This window comes from Bufo bufo, chromosome 5 (assembly GCF_905171765.1).
Source record: "Bufo bufo chromosome 5, aBufBuf1.1, whole genome shotgun sequence".
Lineage (NCBI taxonomy): Eukaryota > Metazoa > Chordata > Amphibia > Anura > Bufonidae > Bufo > Bufo bufo.
In genome coordinates, this window is record NC_053393.1 from 369,105,959 (window position 1) to 369,128,413 (window position 22,455).

At 41.4% G+C, this 22,455-nt stretch overlaps 1 protein-coding gene across 2 annotated transcripts in view; it reads right to left on the reverse strand.

The window, feature by feature from the left end:
- Positions 1-22,455, reverse strand: part of ACD (ACD shelterin complex subunit and telomerase recruitment factor) — a 67,680-nt gene that overhangs the window by 23,188 nt on the left and 22,037 nt on the right. The window contains exons 4-11 of one of the 2 annotated variants that reach the window (XM_040431974.1): positions 20,546-20,636; positions 15,626-15,705; positions 14,074-14,118; positions 11,948-12,003; positions 11,112-11,269; positions 8,680-8,761; positions 6,352-6,414; positions 2,109-2,234 (exon numbers count right to left, since the gene is read on the reverse strand). In XM_040431974.1, coding sequence (XP_040287908.1) covers positions 2,109-2,234; positions 6,352-6,414; positions 8,680-8,761; positions 11,112-11,269; positions 11,948-12,003; positions 14,074-14,118; positions 15,626-15,705; positions 20,546-20,636 — 701 coding nt within the window. The remainder of the gene's footprint in view (positions 1-2,108; positions 2,235-6,351; positions 6,415-8,679; positions 8,762-11,111; positions 11,270-11,947; positions 12,004-14,073; positions 14,119-15,625; positions 15,706-20,545; positions 20,637-22,455) is intronic. The other variant, XM_040431975.1, reaches the window with a different exon arrangement.

Consider the following 22,455-nt stretch of genomic DNA (forward strand, 5'->3'; position numbering starts at 1 on the left):
TAAAGCAGAATCACACTAAACACCTTCACACAGGGCTAGACAAGCTCTTGCAGAAGGGTGGCGGCTTTAAATACGTCCTGCAGACCAGCCATAGGATGGGAAGATAGGAGGCGTATGCATGCTGCCTCACATAAGGAGGAGAGACATGCCCGCACACACCCTATATACACACAAGCAACTCTGAGCTAAAGCGCAAACTCAACTCAGAGCCAGGAGGGGAATGCCGGCGGCAGGAATGCAGACCGCAGCTAAGAACCCCGCTGCACGCAGCAGTGGGGAAGAGTGAGGAAGTTCGGCGCCCGTGAATAAGTGTGGGGACAGAATCGCAGGCACGGGGTACCAGGTTAACATCCGCATAGTTGTTGCCAAAACAACCATATGACGTATCACGCACAGAGACTATTCTAATTACTAGGCCCTGTGGAACATACTCACTGGGTTTTATATGGTTGTCCCACAACTGTACTGTTCAACATCCAATAATGTATCAATGCCCAATGTCAAATTAGGTGAAAGATCCTTATTAGAGGGTCACTTCAATCCTTTCCGGACCTCCGCCATACATGTACGTTGGAAGTCCAGTCTTTAAAAAGTACAACTTGTTCCGCAAAAATCAAACCATCATACGGCTATGTTAACGGTGAAATAAAAAAATTAGAGCTCTATGAAGGCAGGGAGTAAAAAAACTAAAACGCAAAAATGGAAAATCACAAGGTCCTGAAGGGGTTAAAGCAAACATGTCAGGTTATTTCTGCTGCCTTATCTGAGAGCAGGATATCCTGTAACGGAGACAAAGTGAGCTCAGAGATATATATAGAGATTTATCTGATTTAGAGCAGGATTTCTAAGAAAAAAAATCGGAATAAATCCTGACAGGACTCCTGGGAGAGCCAGTGAGAGTTCTGATTACTCCACCTACACAGGAAGATTTACAGCTCTCCCTGGATCACTGTGGAAATAGAAGGCTGTGTAAATCACTGTGTGTGTAGGCAGGGATCAGGACTCTCATTGTCCCTACAAGGAGTCCTGTCAGGAGTTATTCTGCTTTTTACTCAGAAATCCTACTTTTCTGGAGTAAGAAACTTGCAAACCTTGCGCTGGCGACTTTTTAAACACCAGTTGTGACAAATTTCTGAAAAGGGGCGTGACAAGGGCGGGGCCAACGGATCCGCCACATTTATCTCCAATTGCGCCTGTTATCAGTTGCAAATGACGTCAGAAATCTATGGCGGCTCACAGCTGCTGTACATTTTATTCTGGTGCACGGACTGCTGGAGGATGCACCTAATTTATGAGGAGGCCTGCACCTTTGGATACGTAGAACTACAGGTAACAGCACTCTGCTAGTCAATTGCGCAAAGATATAAGCAAACACTAAAAGAATAAATGCTTGGGGGTCATACTTACTGCAAATGCAGCTAGAAGCTTTTTGCGAATATAATTGATCAAAAATATTTCGGGCCCATCTACCGGTCGTCAAGGTCGCTTCTAATCAGATGGGTCCTACTCTGACATGCCTCTCCTGGGCTTACAGCCTACAATCTGGGCAAAGTAGTACCAAGCTGCATCCTACACATGCCTCTCCCAGGTTGTGAGCCTGCAGTATGGGCTGGGTAGAATACAGCTGTACAAGCTATCTAATTAAAAGCACATGGTAAATGGGCTGGTGGTGCACGGTTCAATCTCACCACCAGGGGGAGCCACTCCCCTAGTGGCAGTGACAATGGGGAAAAAATAAACGAACCAGCACCTCCACAATAAGTGAATATAAGAACGCAGGTGCACGCTACCTTGGCTAAAACACACTTGGATACGTAGAACTACAGGTAACAGCACTCTGCTAGTCAATTGCGCAAAGATATAAGCAAACACTAAAAGAATAAATGCTTGGGGGTCATACTTACTGCATAAATGAGTGGCATCCTGTAGGAGAGTTCAAAGACAATAAGTCTTCCTCTTTATGTCATATCTTTATTGTACTTTGCTTACCACTGAGATATATTTTCAATAAGAACATGTTAAAAAGGGTATCCTTGCAATCTGCTGTTTCATGTTTGAGTTTATCTACTTCTGGATCTAAAGACTCTTTCCCCCTCTGTCCTACTCACCCAAACTTGGAGGAACACTGATAGAAAGGGACTTTAGCTTGTTCCAGGGATTTCCAGATTGACTGCTTGGCCCGACATCAATGGTCTCCTCCGAAAGAGTAGACAACGCTGTACTGTATGGCTGTGCTGGACACATTAGGGTATCAATGGGGAGAAAAAAAAAAAAATCAGCTAATCTTGAAAGGATACACATAACAGATGGACAGACACAGAACTTTGACTTGTGAGACCTCTGGTAATTTTAAAATGACAGTGACCATTTAGAACAGTAGACAAAATCAAACAAAATACCAAATTCCCAAAATAAAAAGTACATTATGTACCGCATATGTCTGGGTACAAGCAGAGGTTCTATTACTTAGATACAGAAAAATATAGACACACAGCTTATAAATATGGCAGTCTCAAAGGTAGAAGAGGATCCCCAGGGATTAGTGTTCTGTAAAGTGTTTTCCAAAGTAGAAGACAAACAAATCTTGATTACACAAGTCTGCAAATAAAAGGGTGATGGAAGGTTACAGGGCAGAAAATCCGGTATATCTCCCCTTACCGCTATAGGCATCAAATGAAACCAAGATATACAGTTGTTGTTCTGTACATTACCACAATGGATTTTGAACCAAACAATTCAGATGCAGTTGTAGTTCAGACTTTCAGCTTTCAGGAACTAAAGCATTTTTTTAAACTCAATCCCTTTATTTCAGGGGCTCAAAAGTAATTGGACAAATTACATAATTGTAAATAAAATGTTAAGTTGAAAACCCTTTGTTGGTAATGACTGCCTGAAGTCTTGAACTCATGGACATCACCCGACGCTGTGTTTCCTCCTTTTTAATGCTCTGCCAGGCCTTTACTGCAGCGGTTTTCAGTTGCCGTTTGTGGGCCTTTCTGTCTGAAGTTTAGTCTTTAACACGTGAAATGCATGCTCTATTGGGTTCAGATCAGATGACTGACTTGGCCATTCAAGAATATTCCACTTCTTTGCTTTAATAAACTCCTGGGTTGCTTTGGCTTTATGTTTTGGGTCTATCTGTATTAAGAAATGCTGACCAATCAGTTTGGCTGCATTTGAGCACACAGTATGTCTCTGAAAACCCCAGAATTCATCCGGCTGCTTCTGTCCTGTGTCATATCATCAATATACACTAGGGACCCAGTGCCATTGACAGCCATGCAAGGCCAAGCCATCACACTGCCTCCGCTGTGTTTTACAGATGATGCCAAGGCCAATAAGATAATGGGTTGCATCAAAAGCTGCATAGATACCCGTGATAAGAACATAGTCCTACCACTTTACAAATCGCTAGTCAGACCACACATGGAGTACTGTGTACAGTTCTGGGCTCCTGTGAACAAGGCAGACATAGCAGAGCTGGAGAGGGTTCAGAGGAGGGCAACTAAGGTAATAACTGGAATGGGGCAACTACAGTACCCTGAAAGATTATCAAAATTAGGGTTATTCACTTTAGAAAAAAGACGACTGAGGGGATATCTAATAACTATGTATAAATATATCAGGGGTCAGTACAAAGATCTATGTACACAAACATAAAAGAGGATTCTTTACGGTAAGAGCAGTGAGACTATGGAACTCTCTGCCTGAGGAGGTGGTGATGGTGAGTTCACTAAAAGAGTTCAAGAGGGGCCTGGATGTATTTCTGGAGTGTAATAATATTACAGGCTATAGCTACTAGAGAGGGGTCGTTGATCCAGGGAGTTACTGATTGGAGCCGGGAGTGGAGAAAATTGGCTTCTACCTCTTAGGCCCCTTTCACACGGGCGTTGCAGGAAAATGTGCGGGTGCGTTGCGGGAACACCCGCGCATGTTTGGTACCCGAACTTCTGTGAAGGATCGGTGTTCTGTAGATTGTATTATTTTCCCTTATAACATGGTTATAAGGGAAAATAATAGCATTCTCAATACAGAATGCAAAGTAAAACAGCGCTGGAGAGGTTAAAAAAAATAAAAATAAATTTAACTCACCTTAGTCCACTTGATCGCGGCCCGGCATCTCCTTCTGTCTCCTTTGTTGAATAGGACCTGTGGTGAGCATTAAATACAGTTACAGGACCTTTGATGACGTCACTCCGGTCATCACATGATCCATCACCATGGTAAAAGATCATGTGACGTACCATGTGATGACCGGAGTGACGTCATCAAAGGTCCTGTAACTGTACTTAAAGAGGACCTTTCACCAGAATAAAGTATCTAAACTGACTATACAGACGTGTAGAGCGGCGCCCAGGGATCCCCCTGCACTTACTGTTATCCCCGGGCACCGCTCCGTTCTCCGGTTATAGCCTCCGGTATGTTCATAGTTAGGCTCCACCCAGGGGAACCTGCCGGCGTCTCTTTCTCCTATGCTGTAGCGCTGGCCAATCGCAGCGCTCAGCTCATAGCCAGGCTATGAGCTGAGCGCTGCGATTGGCCAGCGCTACAGCAGGTCACCACAGGTCCTATTCAACAAAGGAGACAGAAGGAGATGCCGGCTACGCGATCAAGTGGACTAAGGTGAGTTAAATTATTATTATTATTTTTTTAACCCCTCCAGCGCTAGTTTACTATGCATTCTGTATTCAGAATGCTATTATTTTCCCTTATAACCATGTTATAAGGGAAAATAATAATGATCGGGTCTCCATCCCGATCGTCTCCTAGCAACCGTGCGTGAAAATCGCACTGCATCCGCACTTGCTTGCGGATGCTTGCGATTTTCACGCAACCCCATTCACTTCTATGGGGCCTGCGTTGCGTGAAAAACGCTGAATATAGAGCATGCTGCGATTTTCACGCAACGCATAAGTGATGCGTGAAAATCACAGCTCATGTGAACAGCCCCATAGAAATGAATGGGTCGGTATTCAGTGCGGGTGGAATGCGTTCACCTCACGCATCGCATCCGCGCGGAATACTCGCCCGTGTGAAAAGGGCCATAGTTTTTTTTTTTGCCTTCCTCTGGATCAACTTGTAGGATTAACAGGCCGAACTAGATGGACAGATGTCTTTTTTCGGCCTTATAAACTACGTTACTATGTTATGTGGTATGCTTTGGATCATGAGCTGTACCTTGCCTTCACCATACTTTTTTCTTTCCATCATTCTAGTAGAGGATGATCTTGGTTTTATCTGTCCAAATAATGTTTTTCCAGAAGTGGGCTGTTTTTTTAAGATGTTTTGTAGCAAAGTCCAATCTAGCCTTCATATTCTTGAGGCTTGCACCGTGCAGTGACCCCTCTGTAATTACTTTCATGCAGTCTTCTCTTTATGGTAGATTTGGATATTGATACACCTATATCCTGGAGAGAGTTGTTCACTTGGTTGGCTGTTGTGAAGGGTTTTCCGTTCACCACGGTAATTATTCTGCGATCATCCACCACGGTTGTCTTCTGTGGGTGTCCAGGTCTTTTTGCATTGTTGAGGTCACCAGTGCTTTCTTTCTTTCTCAGGATGGACCAAACTGTAGATTTTGTCACTCCTAATAGTGTAGCAATTTCTCAGATGGGTTTTTTCTGTTTTCGCAGATGAAGGATGGCTTGTTTCACCTGGATGGAGAGCTCCTTTGACCGCATGTTTACTTCTCAGCAAAATCTTCAAAATGCAAGCACCACACCTCAAATCAACTCCAGGCCTTTTATGTGCTTAATTGAGAATGAAATAATGAAGGAATTGCCCACACCTGCCCATGAAACTGCAAAAAAATGGCACGGTCGGGTGAACGAGCCCTTATTCAGTGGAAGTACTGGCACTGGGTCTGGATCCGTTTGCGGAATCCACACGGATGTTGCCTGTGCATTGGGGACCGCAAATTGCGGTCCCCAATACACGGAATGGCTGAGCAATGGGCGTGTGCATGAGCCCTTCTTCCTATTAATAGTATTATTTTACATATAAAAGTCATTTTCAATAAACAATGGAATGATCACTACTCTTTAAAGTGGTTGTCTTATCTGAACAACCCCTGACCACTAACCCTAATCGATCATAGACTGGTCCTCATACACAGACCTGAGGACTCAATATGGCCTGCATTTTTATTTTACCCCCTAGCCACCTCAATGTGAAAACCTGTGTGCTTGATAAATATTCTAGCGCCATGCAGATAGCAATGAATGTAATGTGAAGAGAGCCGTCATGTAATTGTGTATGTTGTCAGCATAAACACTGTAATTAGCCTCCTGAGCACAGCACACGAGAGGTACACCAAATTAGAACATGAGTCCTTGGACATTTGACACTTACAAGAATTATCTTCTTCAGAAGATTCTGCAACTTCACTGGGGCACTGACCTTCATACCTGAACTCTGGGAAAAAAAGTCTAATTAGTTACTCGACCATCAAGACCTAAAACATATATATATATATATATATATATATATATATATATAACACACCATATGTCTGCTCAACTGCCAAAGTTTAAGACTAAAAGCTCCCATACACAACAGTCTTTTGTAGACCAAACCCGCTGAGAACGGAGGGTTCGGCCAACACTCTTATGACTTTCCCCCTACAGTGATGTCCAAGGAAAGCAGTATCAGGAGAAATGAATATTTTTGCCCAATCCTTTTGTAGAATACCAGAGGTGTCTGGCAGCTGCTTTCCCCGTAGAATACACATATACCTACTGCTGGGACCCCCACCGAACACAACAACGGGGGCTCCGTACCCCCTGCAGCTGCCGTGAAAAGAACGGAGCAGGTCAGTGGTAGGACCCTCCACCGATCATGTAGATAGGGGACAACTTTAACCAACCAGAATACCCCTTTAAGTTGTGTCCAGCCAGTTTTGTTTTTATCTGGAGTCGGACACAACTGATGTATTTATTCTTTGGTGCACCAGTGTAGCATCCATGGCCTGAAAGCACCAATCTGAAAAATGCTGCTTGCTATCTTTTTTTGTCCAGCGTTAGGGGACAATCAGCATTAAAACTGAGGCACTTCATGCTATGAACGATCTCAAAGAAAACTATGGGATCAGTCCTGGCATCAGTTGGTACAGAAATGCTGGAGGGAAACCAAAATGAATGGCCAGGAATATGTGATCTCGGTCGTATAAAGACTATACTATACCTAGAAAAATGCTATGTTACACAAACTGTTAGATTTAAAAGGTCTACTATCTGATCACTTAGAAGGGAATGTGTCACCACCCTAGTCTGTTCTTACCTGTTTGTATGGCATTGTAGCTCTGCTATAGTCATCAGTAAGTATACTTTTATGTAAAAATCTATGTTCTCTATCCCCAAAAACTATGTTTTTCTAAATATGCTAATTAGGTTGAAAAGAGCCCAAGGGGCTGTACTTATCCATGCTGGAGCCCACTCACGCCCATCAGCAGTGATCCCTGCTTCCTTCTCCTCTTCTTCTCTCCACCTCCTAGCTGTGGCAATGTCATCGTGCTGGCGCTCCAAATCTCGCTGGCGCATGCCAGACTGAGCGGGTGCACACAGAAAGGGAATGTGCGCCTGCACAAGATTTGGAGCGGCAGCATGATGTCACTGCAGCTCGGAAGTAGAGAGAAGAAGAGGAGGGGAGGAGCAGGGATCACTGCTGATGGGCGCAGGTGGGCTCCAGCATGGATAAGTACAGCCCCTTGGACTCTTTTCAGCTCAATTAGCATATTTATAAAAACATGTTTTTTTGAGGGAAGAGAACATTGATTTGGACAAAGATATATTTACAAATGATGGACACACCGATGCAGGACTGCTTACCGTACAGTTATCAGAGCTATCTTTTATAACGTGCCATGCACCAGTGTGTCCATTACATGACCAGCGATCAATAAAGGTTCCTAGATCTTAAAAACTGTGAGAAATTGATGCAGAAAGTATACTGGATAAATATGTATATTTTTATCATAAAGAAAGTATTTCCTGAGCCATAACTATATACAGTACAAGTATGTAATATACCAGCAGGAACAAACCCTTCTTCCCAGTATTGAGCTAATATTTCTCGGACCACTAACCACTTGGCGCACCATGACGTACTGGGAGTTCTGTTAGGAAATTGTGAAAACAGCAATTTACATTATTATTAATATGATTGCTGTTGTCATCAGTGGGAAATAAAAATGGGCAGCCTATAGTAAAACAGTCTATAGCTCTACCACAGGCTGGCTGCATTGACTGCTCCCCTACTAGTGTGTATTATTCCCAATACAATGATCCCTCAAGACACAATGGCTTCAGGATACAATATTTTTAACATACAATGGTCTTTTCTGACCCATCGTAAGTTGAAACCAGACTCAACATACAATGCCTCAGACCAATCAAGGCTGGATTAGTTGCTAGTTAGCAGCTATTCTTGACTGTTATATGTAAGGACTTGTTTGAGCTGCTTATTTTTTCTTAAATCTTCATTTTCTCTTATCCTGGATGACATTTTGGGGTTTTGGAACGAATTACTCAACTTACAATGGTTTCAACATACAATGGTTTTCCTGGAACCAATTAATACTGTAACTTGAGGGACCACTGTATATAAGAGGACTGCTCTGTCAGGTGCCTTGAAGGCAGAGGTACACTTTAAAAAGGTAACAATGCTGCAAACATTCCGTACCTGCCATCTCTTCCAGAACTGCTTCCTCATGTGGAGGAATAAGAAGCAAATCTACAGGGATAACGAATCTTTCTGTAGTCTCCTGAAAAAAAAGAAACGTTTCATGCTTATGACAAAAATGTGTGAAAGTTGCTTTTATGGACTGTTCTACTAGGGGGTCCAATGCATATTTAGTTGCTTTCAGCTTCTATTCAAGCCAATGAAATAGTGACCAGCTACATATGGATCAAAGGTGGGGACGCAAAGACAATTTCTCAGTATAAGGCCTCATGCACACGACAGTATTTTTTCACAGTCTGCAAAACAGGGTTCCGTTGTTCCGTGATCCATTTCCATTTTTGTTTCCGTGTGTCTTCCTTGATTTTTGGAGGATCACCAGACATGAAAAGTGGAAAAAAAATCTAAGTCAAGTTTGCCTTGCAAATGATAGGAAAAAAACGGACACGGATCACGGACGCGGATGACAATCTTGTGTGCCTCCGTGTTTTTTTTCACGGACCCATTGACTTGAATGGGTCCGCGAACCGTTGTCCGTGAAAAAAATAGGACAAGTCCTATTTTTTTGACGGACTGGAAACACGGATCACGGACGCGGGTGACAAACGGTGCATTTTCCGAGTTTTCAACGGACCCATTAAAAGTCAATGGGTCCGCAGAAAATCACGGAAAACGGAACAACGGACACGGAACACAACAACGGTCGTGTGCATGAGGCCTTAGGTTGCTATTTCATGTAGCATGCGGAGAAACAAAAATTTGTCAATTTGCAGGAAAACCACATTGTGCAGCACACCTGTGCCCTATGGCCGCTACATGTAATAGCACTCATTACACTTTTTATAGAGTAATCTAAACCTCAATGTGCAATGTTTAAGAAGCTTTCAAGCAATTTTCTTATTACATTTTCAAATGTGCCTGGAAATCCACGCATGTAGCTGACAAAAAAAATGAAATCACTAGAGATTTTGAGAGATTAGAAATGTTTCTATGGAAAGCGATTTCTGAATATTTTTTTAGTGAAAGATATAAAAAAAAAATTCTAGCTATAGCCCTAGCCTAACCTATAACTATACATATGTTAACCCTTAGAGGACCTTGGTTTTTCTATTTCTGTGTTTTCTTTTTTCACTCCCTGCCTTCCCAGAGCCATAACTTTTTTATTTTTCGGTTCACAAAGCCTTATGAGAGCTTGTTTTTTGCTGGACAAGTTGCACTTTCTAATTCCATTATTTAATATTACATATAATATAGTGGGGAGCAGTGGGGAACAGTTTTATGGGTTTTGTTTTTACAGCGTTCCCTATGCGGTAGAACTGACCTGTTACTTTCATTCTGCAGGTCAGTACGAATACTGAGATACCACATATGTATAGTTTTTCTTGCGTTTTAAAACTTGCGGCATATTCTGACCCCTATAACTTTTCTGTAGTTATGTGCACAGAGCTGTGATCTGTACTTTTCATTGATACTATTTTGGGGTGTGTACGACTTTTTGATCACTTTTTATTAAAAGATTTTGTGGGACGTGAAGAGACCAAAAAGCGGTGAATGGGCCATTTTGATATTTATTTTCCATTTTACCGTTTGCGATAAATATTGTTATATTGTTGTTGTTATTTGTAATATTTTAATAGTCTCCTTGAGGCACCAGGTTATCACTGTAATATAACAGGTTCCCCGATCTCAGCCATGCGCTCCAGCTTCTTCAGATGGTGTGGTCACATTTGACCATGGCATCTGAGGGATTGAATATATGCGATCAGCCTTAGGGCTGATCGTGTACATCCGCCCCACGTCTCTGTTTGAAAAAGCAGTAACCCAGTGACACGAGCAGGCACCATCTTTAAAGTGGTGACATCCGCCATACATGTACAGTGGTCATCAAGGGATTACAGTCTAATGTAAAAGTTTGAACAAAGAAGCACAGCAATTATGCAATCATAACTGTGAAGGGATATGTATATTTGGGCTTTCCTAATATCTTTTTCAGTCTAATTATTCCCCTCTTTAGCTGCACAGATAGATGCATTTCTCTCAGACGCAGGGAGCATCTCCCTTCTGTTGAATCTGCCAGCACCTATAATTATTATTATAGGAGTTTCACACCAATGTTCTTTGTGCTGAATATGGTTGCTTAGAAGAGTCCAAGTCTCTCTTTAACTTCATGTCATGAGGCACAGACTCTTGGCATGTCTATGCTACAATATCCGAAAAACGGAAGAGAATGCAAGGACACACTTGGATTATGAATATTGGCAAGCCCATCACCATCACCACCTACAATATATAAATGAAACTAGAAGTACAGTGTGCTGGTGAAGATTTAGATTAGGTGTGTAATGGAAAAGAACATTTTAACCACAATTATTATTTTTACGTTATGGAAAGTATTGATAAAATATAGGAAAATGACATAGCAAGATTAAGTGTACCTTGCTTCTTGTTCTCTCTATACTCCAAAAAGTTCGGAGCTGTGGTGGATTATCTTGAGTAGCCAATGGGTCAAGCTCAAGACACTTTTCAGCGATGGATTTCAAAGTGTGAAATTTCTCTTCACTTGCAACCATCAGTAACTGGGTAAGAGACACGTCTAACAAAATGAAAGGCAAATTAGTCCAAACTGAGCACATTCATATAACAAAGTGGGATGGGGCCGAAAGTAAATGTACACAGTCAAAAACTATATCATATATACTATACTTACTATGCTATAATGGCCTGCACTGCACTACAAAGAAATATTAAGTGTAAAAAAATGCATAACTCAAGCTTAGTGTTCTCCAATATACACGATTCATAAATAAAAATGTAACCCTGCGTAAATCCTATACGTTATTTACAAGAAGGAAACGAAAGTGATGAGCTGAACATCATGACTGTTTTACATCGCCCCTAAGAAACTGTGAGTTTCCTTCCAATGTCAAATTCCTAAAGTAAAGTCTGACTGGGAGAAGGAAAACTTAATGCGCTGCTTGTACCTGTGAAGAGGAGTAAAATATAATATAGAGGTGTGGAGGTTTATACTTCTTTATTTGATACCAGAATAACGAGTTTCGGGTCCAAACAGGTATTGATGTGAAACTGACGAAGGAGGCTGCTTGGCCCCGAAATGCGTTATTCTTGCATCAAATAATGAATTATAAACCTGCACACCTCTATATTACTCTTCTTCACTGGTACAAGCAGCTTGCAAAGTTTTTCTTCTCCCTCTCCGGATTATGTAAGTAATAGAGATCTGCCTGGGTAAACACTGCAGAAAAATACTGACCAGATAAGTTCATATCGGTTAAATTCTCATTCATTTCAAGCTCTGTCATGTAGTTCCTGCAAGAAAAAGTAAAAATGTACTAAGCTACAGATTTACAATAACAATTCAGATAAGTCGGCAATAAAATACATTGGATTTGTAAATGGGAATACGAACCCCATTACAATTGTGGCTGACAAGCATGATGTGGGATGAAAATTGAACGAGAAGGTGTGGTTAGGTCCGAGTAGTTACCTACCATAACATGTGAAGACATGGCAGTGCCAGTAACATCAGCACAGAAACATGTAGTAGTCTAAACTCCTCATTACCAATATACCTGTATATGTTAACTGGCAGAATTAGCTGGCTTTGCACGGGTCTATTTAGTTTGTTGTCTGTGTGTGTGGTTAAAAGATATCCACAGTGCCCCCCATAACAGTGTCATTTACAGTGACATCTTATAATAGTGACATCCATAGTGCTCCCATAACAGTGACATCCTCACTCATTAGCGTGACATCCACAGAGCCTGCTATAACAGTGACATCCACAGTGGCCCATAACAGTAGTGATAACAGTGATATCCACAGTATTACATAACAGTGCCACCCAGAGTGGTCACATAAAGTCACATCCACAGTGCCCATACAACATTGGCGTCCAAAGCGCCCCCATAACAGTAACATCCACAGTGCCCCATAACAGTTAACAGTGCAGTCATAACAGTGACATCTACCGTGCCGCCATGATGTTCACATTGGCCCTACTGCAGTGAAGAAAAATGGTTGGGTTTTTATGGAAACCTGATGTACAACTGTGTGTAAATCAGTGATACTTAGAATGAAGAACCTGCAAGCTACAACTGGCCAAATAGGGGTCCTGTGATCTGTGTTTTTGTCAGTAAGTCTAAGAATGAAGGACCTACGAGCTTGCATTGGCTAATACAGGTCATGTCATGGTGTCATAATTGCTTTTTTGTAAATATATCATGAAAAGGTTGGTAGGTCCTAGAGAGCTGAAACCTGATGTACCTATATGCGAAATTTGGTGCAGATTACTCCAGTTGTTCGGCCGTGCATAAAGAAAAGACAGAAATCCATGCACCACTTGGCAAACCTGTCAGACTGAAACAAGCTAAATAAAAAATGAGGCAGAGGGCAAAATCGAATAATACCCGCTGTGACAGTGTGTAGAGAAATGAGCACAAATTGGAGGTGGTCACCTGGTGTTCAGCTACAACAACTACATTAGTACAGATCAGCAGCAAGGGTCTTACAGTCCACGTCACTTGGAGTAAAGGTGCCACCTCTCCAGACGGGCAATCAATTGTATTAAAGAAAAAAAATTGCTTGTACAAGCGATTTTTTTTAATCTTCTTTTCTTTAATAAAAGAGTGAGGCCTTATGCACACAAATGTATTTTCTTTCCGTGTCCGTTTCAGTCCCCCACTGACTTTCAATGGAGTTCATGACGGATCCGTATTGGCTACGTTAAAGATAATACAACAGGATCTGTTCATAACGGATATAGATGGTTGTATTATCAGAACGGAAGCGTTTTTGCTGAACCATGAAGGATCCAGCAAAAACGCTGGTGTGAAAGTAGCCTTAACTGCATGTTGGGAACATTTTATATCTTACGCTCCTAAGTTATATATAAAATTACCAAATATCATGTATGTTGTTACTTACCTCATAGCACCCAATGTTTTACTAAATAGCTAAAATTACGCAGTTACCAGATGTACATGACTGTGACCACTGACTCTGCATATAAAAAATGTATGTACAGTTTCCCTATCTGCAGGGGTGTGTACCCAGAACATTATTAACAGTTTAAATGGTGAGTCCAAGGTCCATCTAATATGTCCAGTGCTGGTGGGCATAAATGACGTGTAGCTAATTTTTATGTCCTTTTACCAGTACTGAACATGACATTCTGAGAGGGAATTAAATGAACACAAATGGGTGTCATAACAAGTATGTAACAGCAATATCTAAACAGAGGGGCGATTTTTCAAAATAAGTCCAATAGGAAACTCTGTAGTCTTTCACACTGGTAATCTAACCCACGGCAAGCACTAGCAGCATCAAAACAACAGTGCAGAACAGAGCTGGGGAAGGCAATGAAAAAATGAAACTTACTGCCACAATTCCTTGATCTTCTTCTGCACTCCTGGCTCCATGTTACTAAAGGAACATAGTAAATAACTATTAATTTACAGAATATCATAGTACATAAATGTCATCCAACAGAAAATAATCGGCGATCTCATGATGATAATAATATTAGGCTGCCTGCACATATTGCCGATTATGCATGTTTTTTTTCAGCGCAGATACTTGTGCAGAAAAAACACAGCATAATACACTACCAGCAAAGTGTATGAGACTAGACAAATCTCATGTACACTCTGCTTTTAGTTCCGTGTGGAAATACTCCGACCATGTGGATTTTGAAATCTGCAGCATGTAAATTTTTGTGCGGATTTCACCCTACTGAATGCAAGGGGGAGATCTGTGGCAAAACACATGCGTTTTTTTGGTGTGGAAACGCACCAAAATCATCACAGAAATTTGACAGCCTGCACCTGTGTGCAGGTAGCCTTATAGTGAATAAAAGGGGTTGTCTCATCAATGACATTAGTAGCATATTGCTAGGAATAAGTCATCAATTGACAGGGGGGTTGGATCACTGTTACCCCTACTGGCTGCTAGAATACAGTGGCAGTAGTGGTTCGTGTGCTCATGCACATGAACGTTGTTTTTGTCTGCATCCGATCCACTTCAATGGGGCCGCAAAAGATGTGGACAGCACACTGTGTGCTGTCCGCTTTAGTATATCTGTTCCATTCCAGCCGCAAAAATATAGCACATGTCTAGTGCTGAGCGAAGTGAGCTTCGGAAGCTTCATCCGAAGTCGCTTTGTTCAAAACATTGGAATAATACTGTACGGAGATCCGTCTCCGTACAGTATAAGAATGTACGGGCTCCAACGAGCCGAAGTAAGTTATTCACACAGACGCGCAACACTTCGTTGTATAACTTTGGCAGTTGATTTTTATAGTGGAAAACCACTTTAAAACTTAAACTGAACTCAGCTTTGGTTCCGAGGTACTAGTCGGAACTGAAGCAGAGTTCGCTTTCAGGTTTTAAAGTGGTTTTCCACTTTAAGAATCAACTACCGAAGTTGTTCAAAGAAGTCAAGCGCAACCTTGTGAATAACTTACTTCGGCTCATCAGAGCCCATACATTCTAATACTGTACGGAGACGAATCTCCGTACAGTATTATTCTGAAGTTTTGAACGAAGCGACTTCGGAAGAAGCATCCGAAGCTTGCTTCGCTCAACACTAAACATGTCCTATTCTTGTTCACATGACAGACAAGGATAGGACTGTTCTAGCATTTTGCAGATCTGCAATTTGCGCACTGCAAAACAGGCTACGGTCGTGTTCATGAGTTGCTTTATCCTTTTGCAGCCAATAGCCGACATTACAACTGCCCAGAAACAGCAAAGAGTACCTGACTGCACATGAAGTTGAACAACACTTCCCTAGTGTCGTTGCCATTTTTTTCTTGGTCATGTGTCAGACCACTGATGATCAGATATCTGTTGTATAAGCTAACAATTTGCTACAAATGTCTGTGACAAGGTAACCCCTTTAAATAAATACAGAGTAGGACTGACTACTTACCAGTTTAGTATGTCCACTGTGTTTGTCTCCATGGGCAGTACGCTAAAATGCTCAACGGTTAGGTAAAATTCACACCTTCTCTAAAAACAAATAGATGGAAAAGCACAAATGAAAAAATGAATAGTAGAGTGGTGTGCACATAGTAGTAGAGCACAATGAGGTGAAACAAAACAAAAAATCCCACCCTCAAGGACAACCCCAGCAACATGTCTCCCCATTTCAGAATCCACCTCTCCCAATGTATCTGAATAATGTTCCCTTCATTACAATATTATCTTTTTAAGAATATGCATTTACACATGTTAACTGGTCTAGTTCCACGAGAGACGTTTTCTGGATACACAGATTAAACACACTGACACCTAGTGGATTGAATTAAAATGCTTTTTGGGTTAACTATATAATATATAAAATAAAAAATAAAGTATAGGTTATAAAAAAGCAATAATTAGTAAATATAATATGTGCTAGGTTTTTATGAAGAGAAGGTGGCGTATGCTGATGGTGAATTAGTGTGCAATAGCTAACATATATGCAAGAGCTGAGAGGAAAATAAAGGGGCGATTCCAACATTGGCCACTAGGTGGCATTGAGTATTGCTAGAAAAGTGAGCATTGATATTGGTTAAGTCGTATCACATGATCGGACGTTGGGTTATATATGGGTTTTTGTTGGGGGGAGTATTAAAAAAGAAAAGTGGAAGATTCTGTAAATACAAATGTTGATGGAGGAGAATTTGGGATGGGGATTGTATTGAGAAAGATTTTGGAATAATAAAAAAACTGGAGTGGTTCGGCAGTGGAAATGTAAATGTGGTGTATCGGTATATCTGGAACCATGACATAAAAAGCTTAAGACATAAAATCCTGATACTGGGAAAATATGGAATGGATTTCTTATCAAATATTGGACTATGTGGAACTAAGCGGATAGTGAAGATTTTTATGTAGTGGCTGTATTAATAGGTAACTGAAAGTGGCTATTTAGAGACTGACATGCGGCACGCCTTGTATGCTCCAGAAAAAGCAGCGAAGGCGAAACCCAATGTCAGGCAGGACCTTAGCGTGCCGCGATTTTTTAATATGTGCAATGAGCTTAAAGATTTTGGGGCACATTTATTAAAACCGGCATTTTATATGCTGGTCTTAATAAAGCCCTGCGCTGGCGACGAATCCGCCAAAGTTATGTAGAGGCTGCATAACTTTAGCAGATCCACTGCCTCTTCTAAATGAAAGACAGCTTCCTCGCTGTCTTACGTTTAGACTATTTTCTACGCCTAAAACAGGCAAAGAAAATGGTAAATGAGAAGGGTCTGCCGGCCCGTCCCCTGCCCCCCAACGACACGCTCACTTTTTTAGACCTGGCGTGAGCGGGAAAAGTCACAGATTGTGCCATAAAGGGCCTTTGCGCCATAATCACGCTTAATTTAGGTGAATTTCTATTTAATAATAGAAAATGACCCCCTTTATACTTTTGTGCTCCCTGTCTCCTGTGTATAGAATCATGCTGCAGCATTTCTCATTCGTTCATACAACACAAAGAAGTTACATATGCAGTGCTGTAATATATCCTATATAATCCTAATATCTGCATTCATCATATCCCTCCTACCAGGATTAAAACCAATTTTCCTCCCTACTAAGCTCTGCCTCCACTTATAGCGTGCAGTTGAGGATATTATTTCTTCCTTTTCTGTTACACCGAAGTGAAGAAATACAGTGGGTGAGTCCATAAAATGATAAGCTGGAGAGTATAAGACTTCCCTGACTCGCTCTGTCTGTACTACTTTGCCTGCTGTGTGCAGAATCTCCAGTGTATTTCTATGAAATAATGCTCAAAGGGAACCTGTCACACTGAATTTGGTGTCTAAGCTGCAGTCAGTATGTTATACAGCAGGTGAAGCTGAGCAGATTGATAAATAAATGTGGGAAAATTCAGTAAAACTTGTATTTCATGCATTTAAATTTCTGCTCATTCTGGGCTTTGTAGTCAAGGTTATGACAGTGCATACAGACATAGCTGTCAGTCACTGATAGGACCGCCTCCTTGACTTCAAAGCCCAGAATGAGCAGGAATTTAAATTAATGAAAGAGATGTTAAACTGAATCTTTTCCACAAAACTGTGAATCTGCTCAGCTTCTTCTGTTCTGTAAGATGTTGCTGGCAGATTACACTGCATTTTTGTGGTGACAGCTTCCGTTTAAAGTTGCCTTCACAGCTTTTTTTCTGCCGTTTTTCTGCACTTTTGCATTTTGTTGCTGTAAAACCGCCAGCTCCAGGTGTTCGCTGAAGGTCTATGGGAAATATAAAAAACCAGGACGCACAAGTGTTTTTTTTTTTGCTATTTCTATTTATGTTCATTAGGTGGCGATTTTTTGTCCTTTTTGTTTCTTTTCAAAAACCCAGCATGCTGCAGCTTTTGGCATTTTTCTGGGCTTTTTAACAAACCTTCTCTATAGTGAAAAACATAAAAAAACGCTAGTGCTAAGACACACTGGGGGATATGCCAGTCTTGCTCTCCCTACACTAGCGTGAGATGCGCCTAATTTAAGAGGAGCCAGATGCACCAGAAATGGAAATCTACACTAGCTACAGGCTGGCGCAGACTTCAGCTATACCTTCCAACACATTCTGGTGAAAGTTAGAGTAAATCGGGCGAACCAGGCAAGCCCCAACCCTTCTTCCCTCAGCACTTTGGAAAAGTGCCTAGAAGCTTGAAAAGTCACAAATTATGGCGCACATATGGGATGCGCTGTAATCTGCAACTTTTTTACAACACTATTGTGGAGTAAAAACATTGATGTTCCCCACTGTAGGCAAAAAAGTCAGAAAAAATGCCACAAAAACTGCACGTGGCAAAAAAGAACACCTGCAGAGGTATTCTGGTGCTTTTTTATTGGTAAAAACTGACAGAGCCAAATTTATATATGTAAGGACCCTAATATTGCTCTGCCATCTTCTACATGTGACTGACAGATTTCCCCTTGCATAGTCATAGAGAGATAGCAGTCAGTCACTGATAGGACCTCCCAACTGACCCGTAAGCACAGAAGGAGCAGATGTTCAAATGAATGAAACACAAGTTATATTGATTCTTTGCCCATAGAATTATATATCAATCTGTTCGGCTCCTCCTGCTTCATGACATGCTACCTGCAGATCAAGCATCATACTCAACATAACATATTCTTTAACCCCTTCCCGACCAGCGGCGTAATAGTACGGCGCTGGCCGGGTCTTTAAAGATGGCACACGCTCCTGAGCGCTGCGGGTGCCATAGACGCGGGTGGCCGCCTGCTTCTTATAGCAAACACCTGCGGCTCATGTCCGCAACCGGCAGTAATGACGATCACTGACATTTAACCCCTCAGATGCCATGGTCATTCCTGACCATGGCATCTGAGTGCGCTGAAAACCGAAAGTTTTTAAAAATAAAACAAAAAACAAAATTCAAATCAACCCCTTTTCCCAAAATAAAAAAAACGCCCATAGTATAAAAATATATTCCCCATACCGCAAACAGCAAAACGGAAAAAAAAGCGTCCAAATGGCTGATTCGCCGTTTTTGGTCGCTTCATTTTCTACAAAAAATTTCAATAAAAAGTGATCAAAAAGTCATACACAACCCAGAATGGTATCAATGAAAAGTTCAGATCGCCCCGCAATAAAATGAGTCCCCATACAGCTTTGTACACATAATTACAAAAAAGTTAGAGGGGTCAAAATATGGCAACAAAAAATAAGGCCTCCTGCACACAAACGTGTGCGCTCCATGGCACGGATGCGGACCCATTCACTTCAATGGGCCCCCAAATCCAGAGTTGCGGAATGGTGCGGAACGAAACCCTACGGAGGCACTTACGGAGTGCTTCCGTGTGGTTTCGTCCCGTACTGTCCTATCTTTTTGCGGAACGGCCGGATCGCGGACCCATTCACTTTAATGGGTCCGCAATGCGGCTGCCCCACTGACGGTGTTCGTGCATTGTGGCCCATAATTTGCGAGCCGCAGCACGACCACGGGGCACACAAGTTTGTGTGCAGGAGGCCGAAAACTGATATTTTCACACTTTAATTTTTTTTTATCACTATCAAAACGCAAGAAAAACTATACATATAAAGGTATCGCCGGATTCGTACTGACCTGTAGAATAAAAGAGTAACCGGTCAGTTTTATAGTACATCGAACGTCATAAATTTAAAAAAAACCGTAAAACTGTGGTGGAATTGCTTTTTTTTTTTTTGCAATTTCACCCCATTTGGAATTTTTTTCCCTCTTCCCACTACATCATATGCAATATTAAATGGTGGTGTTGAAAAGTACAACTTGTCCTGCAGAAATCAAGCCCTCATTTGACTATGTGAACAGACAAATAAAAAAGGTTATGGCTCTGGGAAGGCAGGGAGCGCAAAACGAAAAAGCAGAAATATATCACTCTGTTCAGCTCCTCCTGCTCCATGACATGCTACCTGCAGATCAGGCGTAATACTCAACATGACAGGTTCTCTTTAAATAGGAAGTTTACGGATAAAGATACCAGTGAAAGAAAATATGGTTGTTTATCTTAAAAACAGAAAGATAAGTATTTCTCAAAAAAGGAATGAAAGATATCTAAATGGCAAAGCATTTTTAGTAAACAGATTTAGATGATGCTGTACACATTCTAGTGCGTCAAGGTGGCCATACACATTTGATAAGGCTTGGTGAAACCTGCAGATTTTAACTGGACCAGTTGACCCACTAATGTCAAGGGAAAGAAGGATTGGACATGTTGGATGTCCTGTAGCAGCTCATCTCCCTCTGGCCATTGAGCATGCAGGTGTATGGGGTGTTGGGAGAAATAGCTGTTGGCCAAAAGAGTATTTTGCTGACAGCTATTGAAGGTTAATGGCCACCTTAACATAACTAAAACCAAAACTTACCAGATCTTCAACTGCAGTGAAACACACTGAGAAGTTTTTCAAAATGATAATCTTGTTCTTGATATCCACTAATGTAAAGTGTTCATCTTCACTACAAAAAAAAATATTGGTTAATTGGTCAGTTATTTTGAGGCTACAGAAAATAAAAATCAATAGTTTGGCTTACTTAAATCACTTCAAGGATATGTACAGTCGTGGCCAAAAGTTTTGAGAATTGCATAAATATTGGAAATTGGAAAAGTTGCTGCTTAAGTTTTTTTTAATAGCAATTTGCATATACTCCAGAATGTTATGAAGAGTGATCAGATGAATTGCATAGTCCTTCTTTGCCATGAATATTAACTTAATCCCAAAAAAAACTTTCCACTGCATTTCATAGCTGTCATTAAAGGACCTGCTGAGATAATTTCAGTAATCGTCTTGTTAACTCAGGTGAGAATGTTGACGAGCACAAGGCTGGAGATCATTATGTCAGGCTGATTGGGTTAAAATGGCAGACTTGACATGTTAAAAGGAGGGTGATGCTTGAAATCATTGTTCTTCCATTGTTAACCATGGTGACCTGCAAAGAAACGCGTGCAGCCATCATTGCATTGCATAAAAATGGCTTCACAGGCAAGGATATTGTGGCTACTAAGATTGCACTTCAATCAACAATTTATAGGATCATCAAGAACTTCAAGGAAAGAGGTTCAATTCTTGTTAGGAAGGCTTCAGGGCGTCCAAGAAAGTCCAGCAAGCGCCAGAATCGTCTCCTAAAGAGGATTCAGCTGTGGGATCGGAGTGCCACCATTGCAGAGCTTGCTCAGGAATGGCAGCAGGCAGGTGTGAGCGCATCTGCACGCACAGTGAGGCGAAGACTTTTGGAAGATGGCCTGGTGTCAAGAAGGGCAGCAAAGAAGCCACTTCTCTCCAAAAAAAACATCAGGGACAGATTTATCTTCTGCAGAAAGTATGGTGAATGGACTGCTGAGGACTGGGGCAAAGTCATATTCTCTGATGAAGCCTCTTTCCGATTGTTTAGGGCATCTGGAAAAAAAGGCTTGTCCGGAGAAGAAAAGGTGAGCGCTACCATCAGTCCTGTGTCATGCCAACAGTAAAGCATCCTGAGACCATTCATGTGTGGGGTTGCTTCTCATCCAAGGGAGTGGGCTCACTCACAATTTTGCCCAAAAACACAGCCATGAATAAAGAATGGTACCAAAACACCCTCCAACAGCAACTTCTTCCAACAATCCAACAACAGTTTGGTGAAGAACAATGCATTTCCCAGCACGATGGAGCACCGTGCCATAAGGTAAAAGTGATAACTAAGTGGCTCGGGGACCAAAACGTTGACATTTTGGGTCCATGGCCTGGAAACTCCCCAGATCTTAATCCCATTGAGAACTTGTGGTCAATCCTCAAGAGGCGGGTGGACAAACAAAAACCCACTAATTCTGACAAACTCCAAGAAGTGATTATGAAAGAATGGGTTGCTATCAGTCAGGAATTGGCCCAGAAGTTGATTGAGAGCATGCCCAGTCGAATTGCAGAGGTCCTGAAAAAGAAGGGCCAACACTGCAAATACTGACTCTTTGCATAAATGTCATGTAATTGTCGATAAAAGCCTTTGAAACGTACGAAGTGCATGTAATTATATTTCACTACATCACAGAAACAACTGAAACAAAGATCTAAAAGCAGTTTAGTAGCAAACTTTGTGAAAACTAAGATTTGTGTCATTCTCAAAACTTTTGGCCACGACTGTACACATTTGCAACCATTTTTTTACTATAAAGTATCTAAAATAAAATAAAATAAAATAAAAATAAAGCAACTGTACAAATAGCCCTACTCAGGGTTTGTTTGTAGTCTAACCATGTAGAATGGAGATACAAGGAGCACAAAACAGCTAAGACCATTAGTAG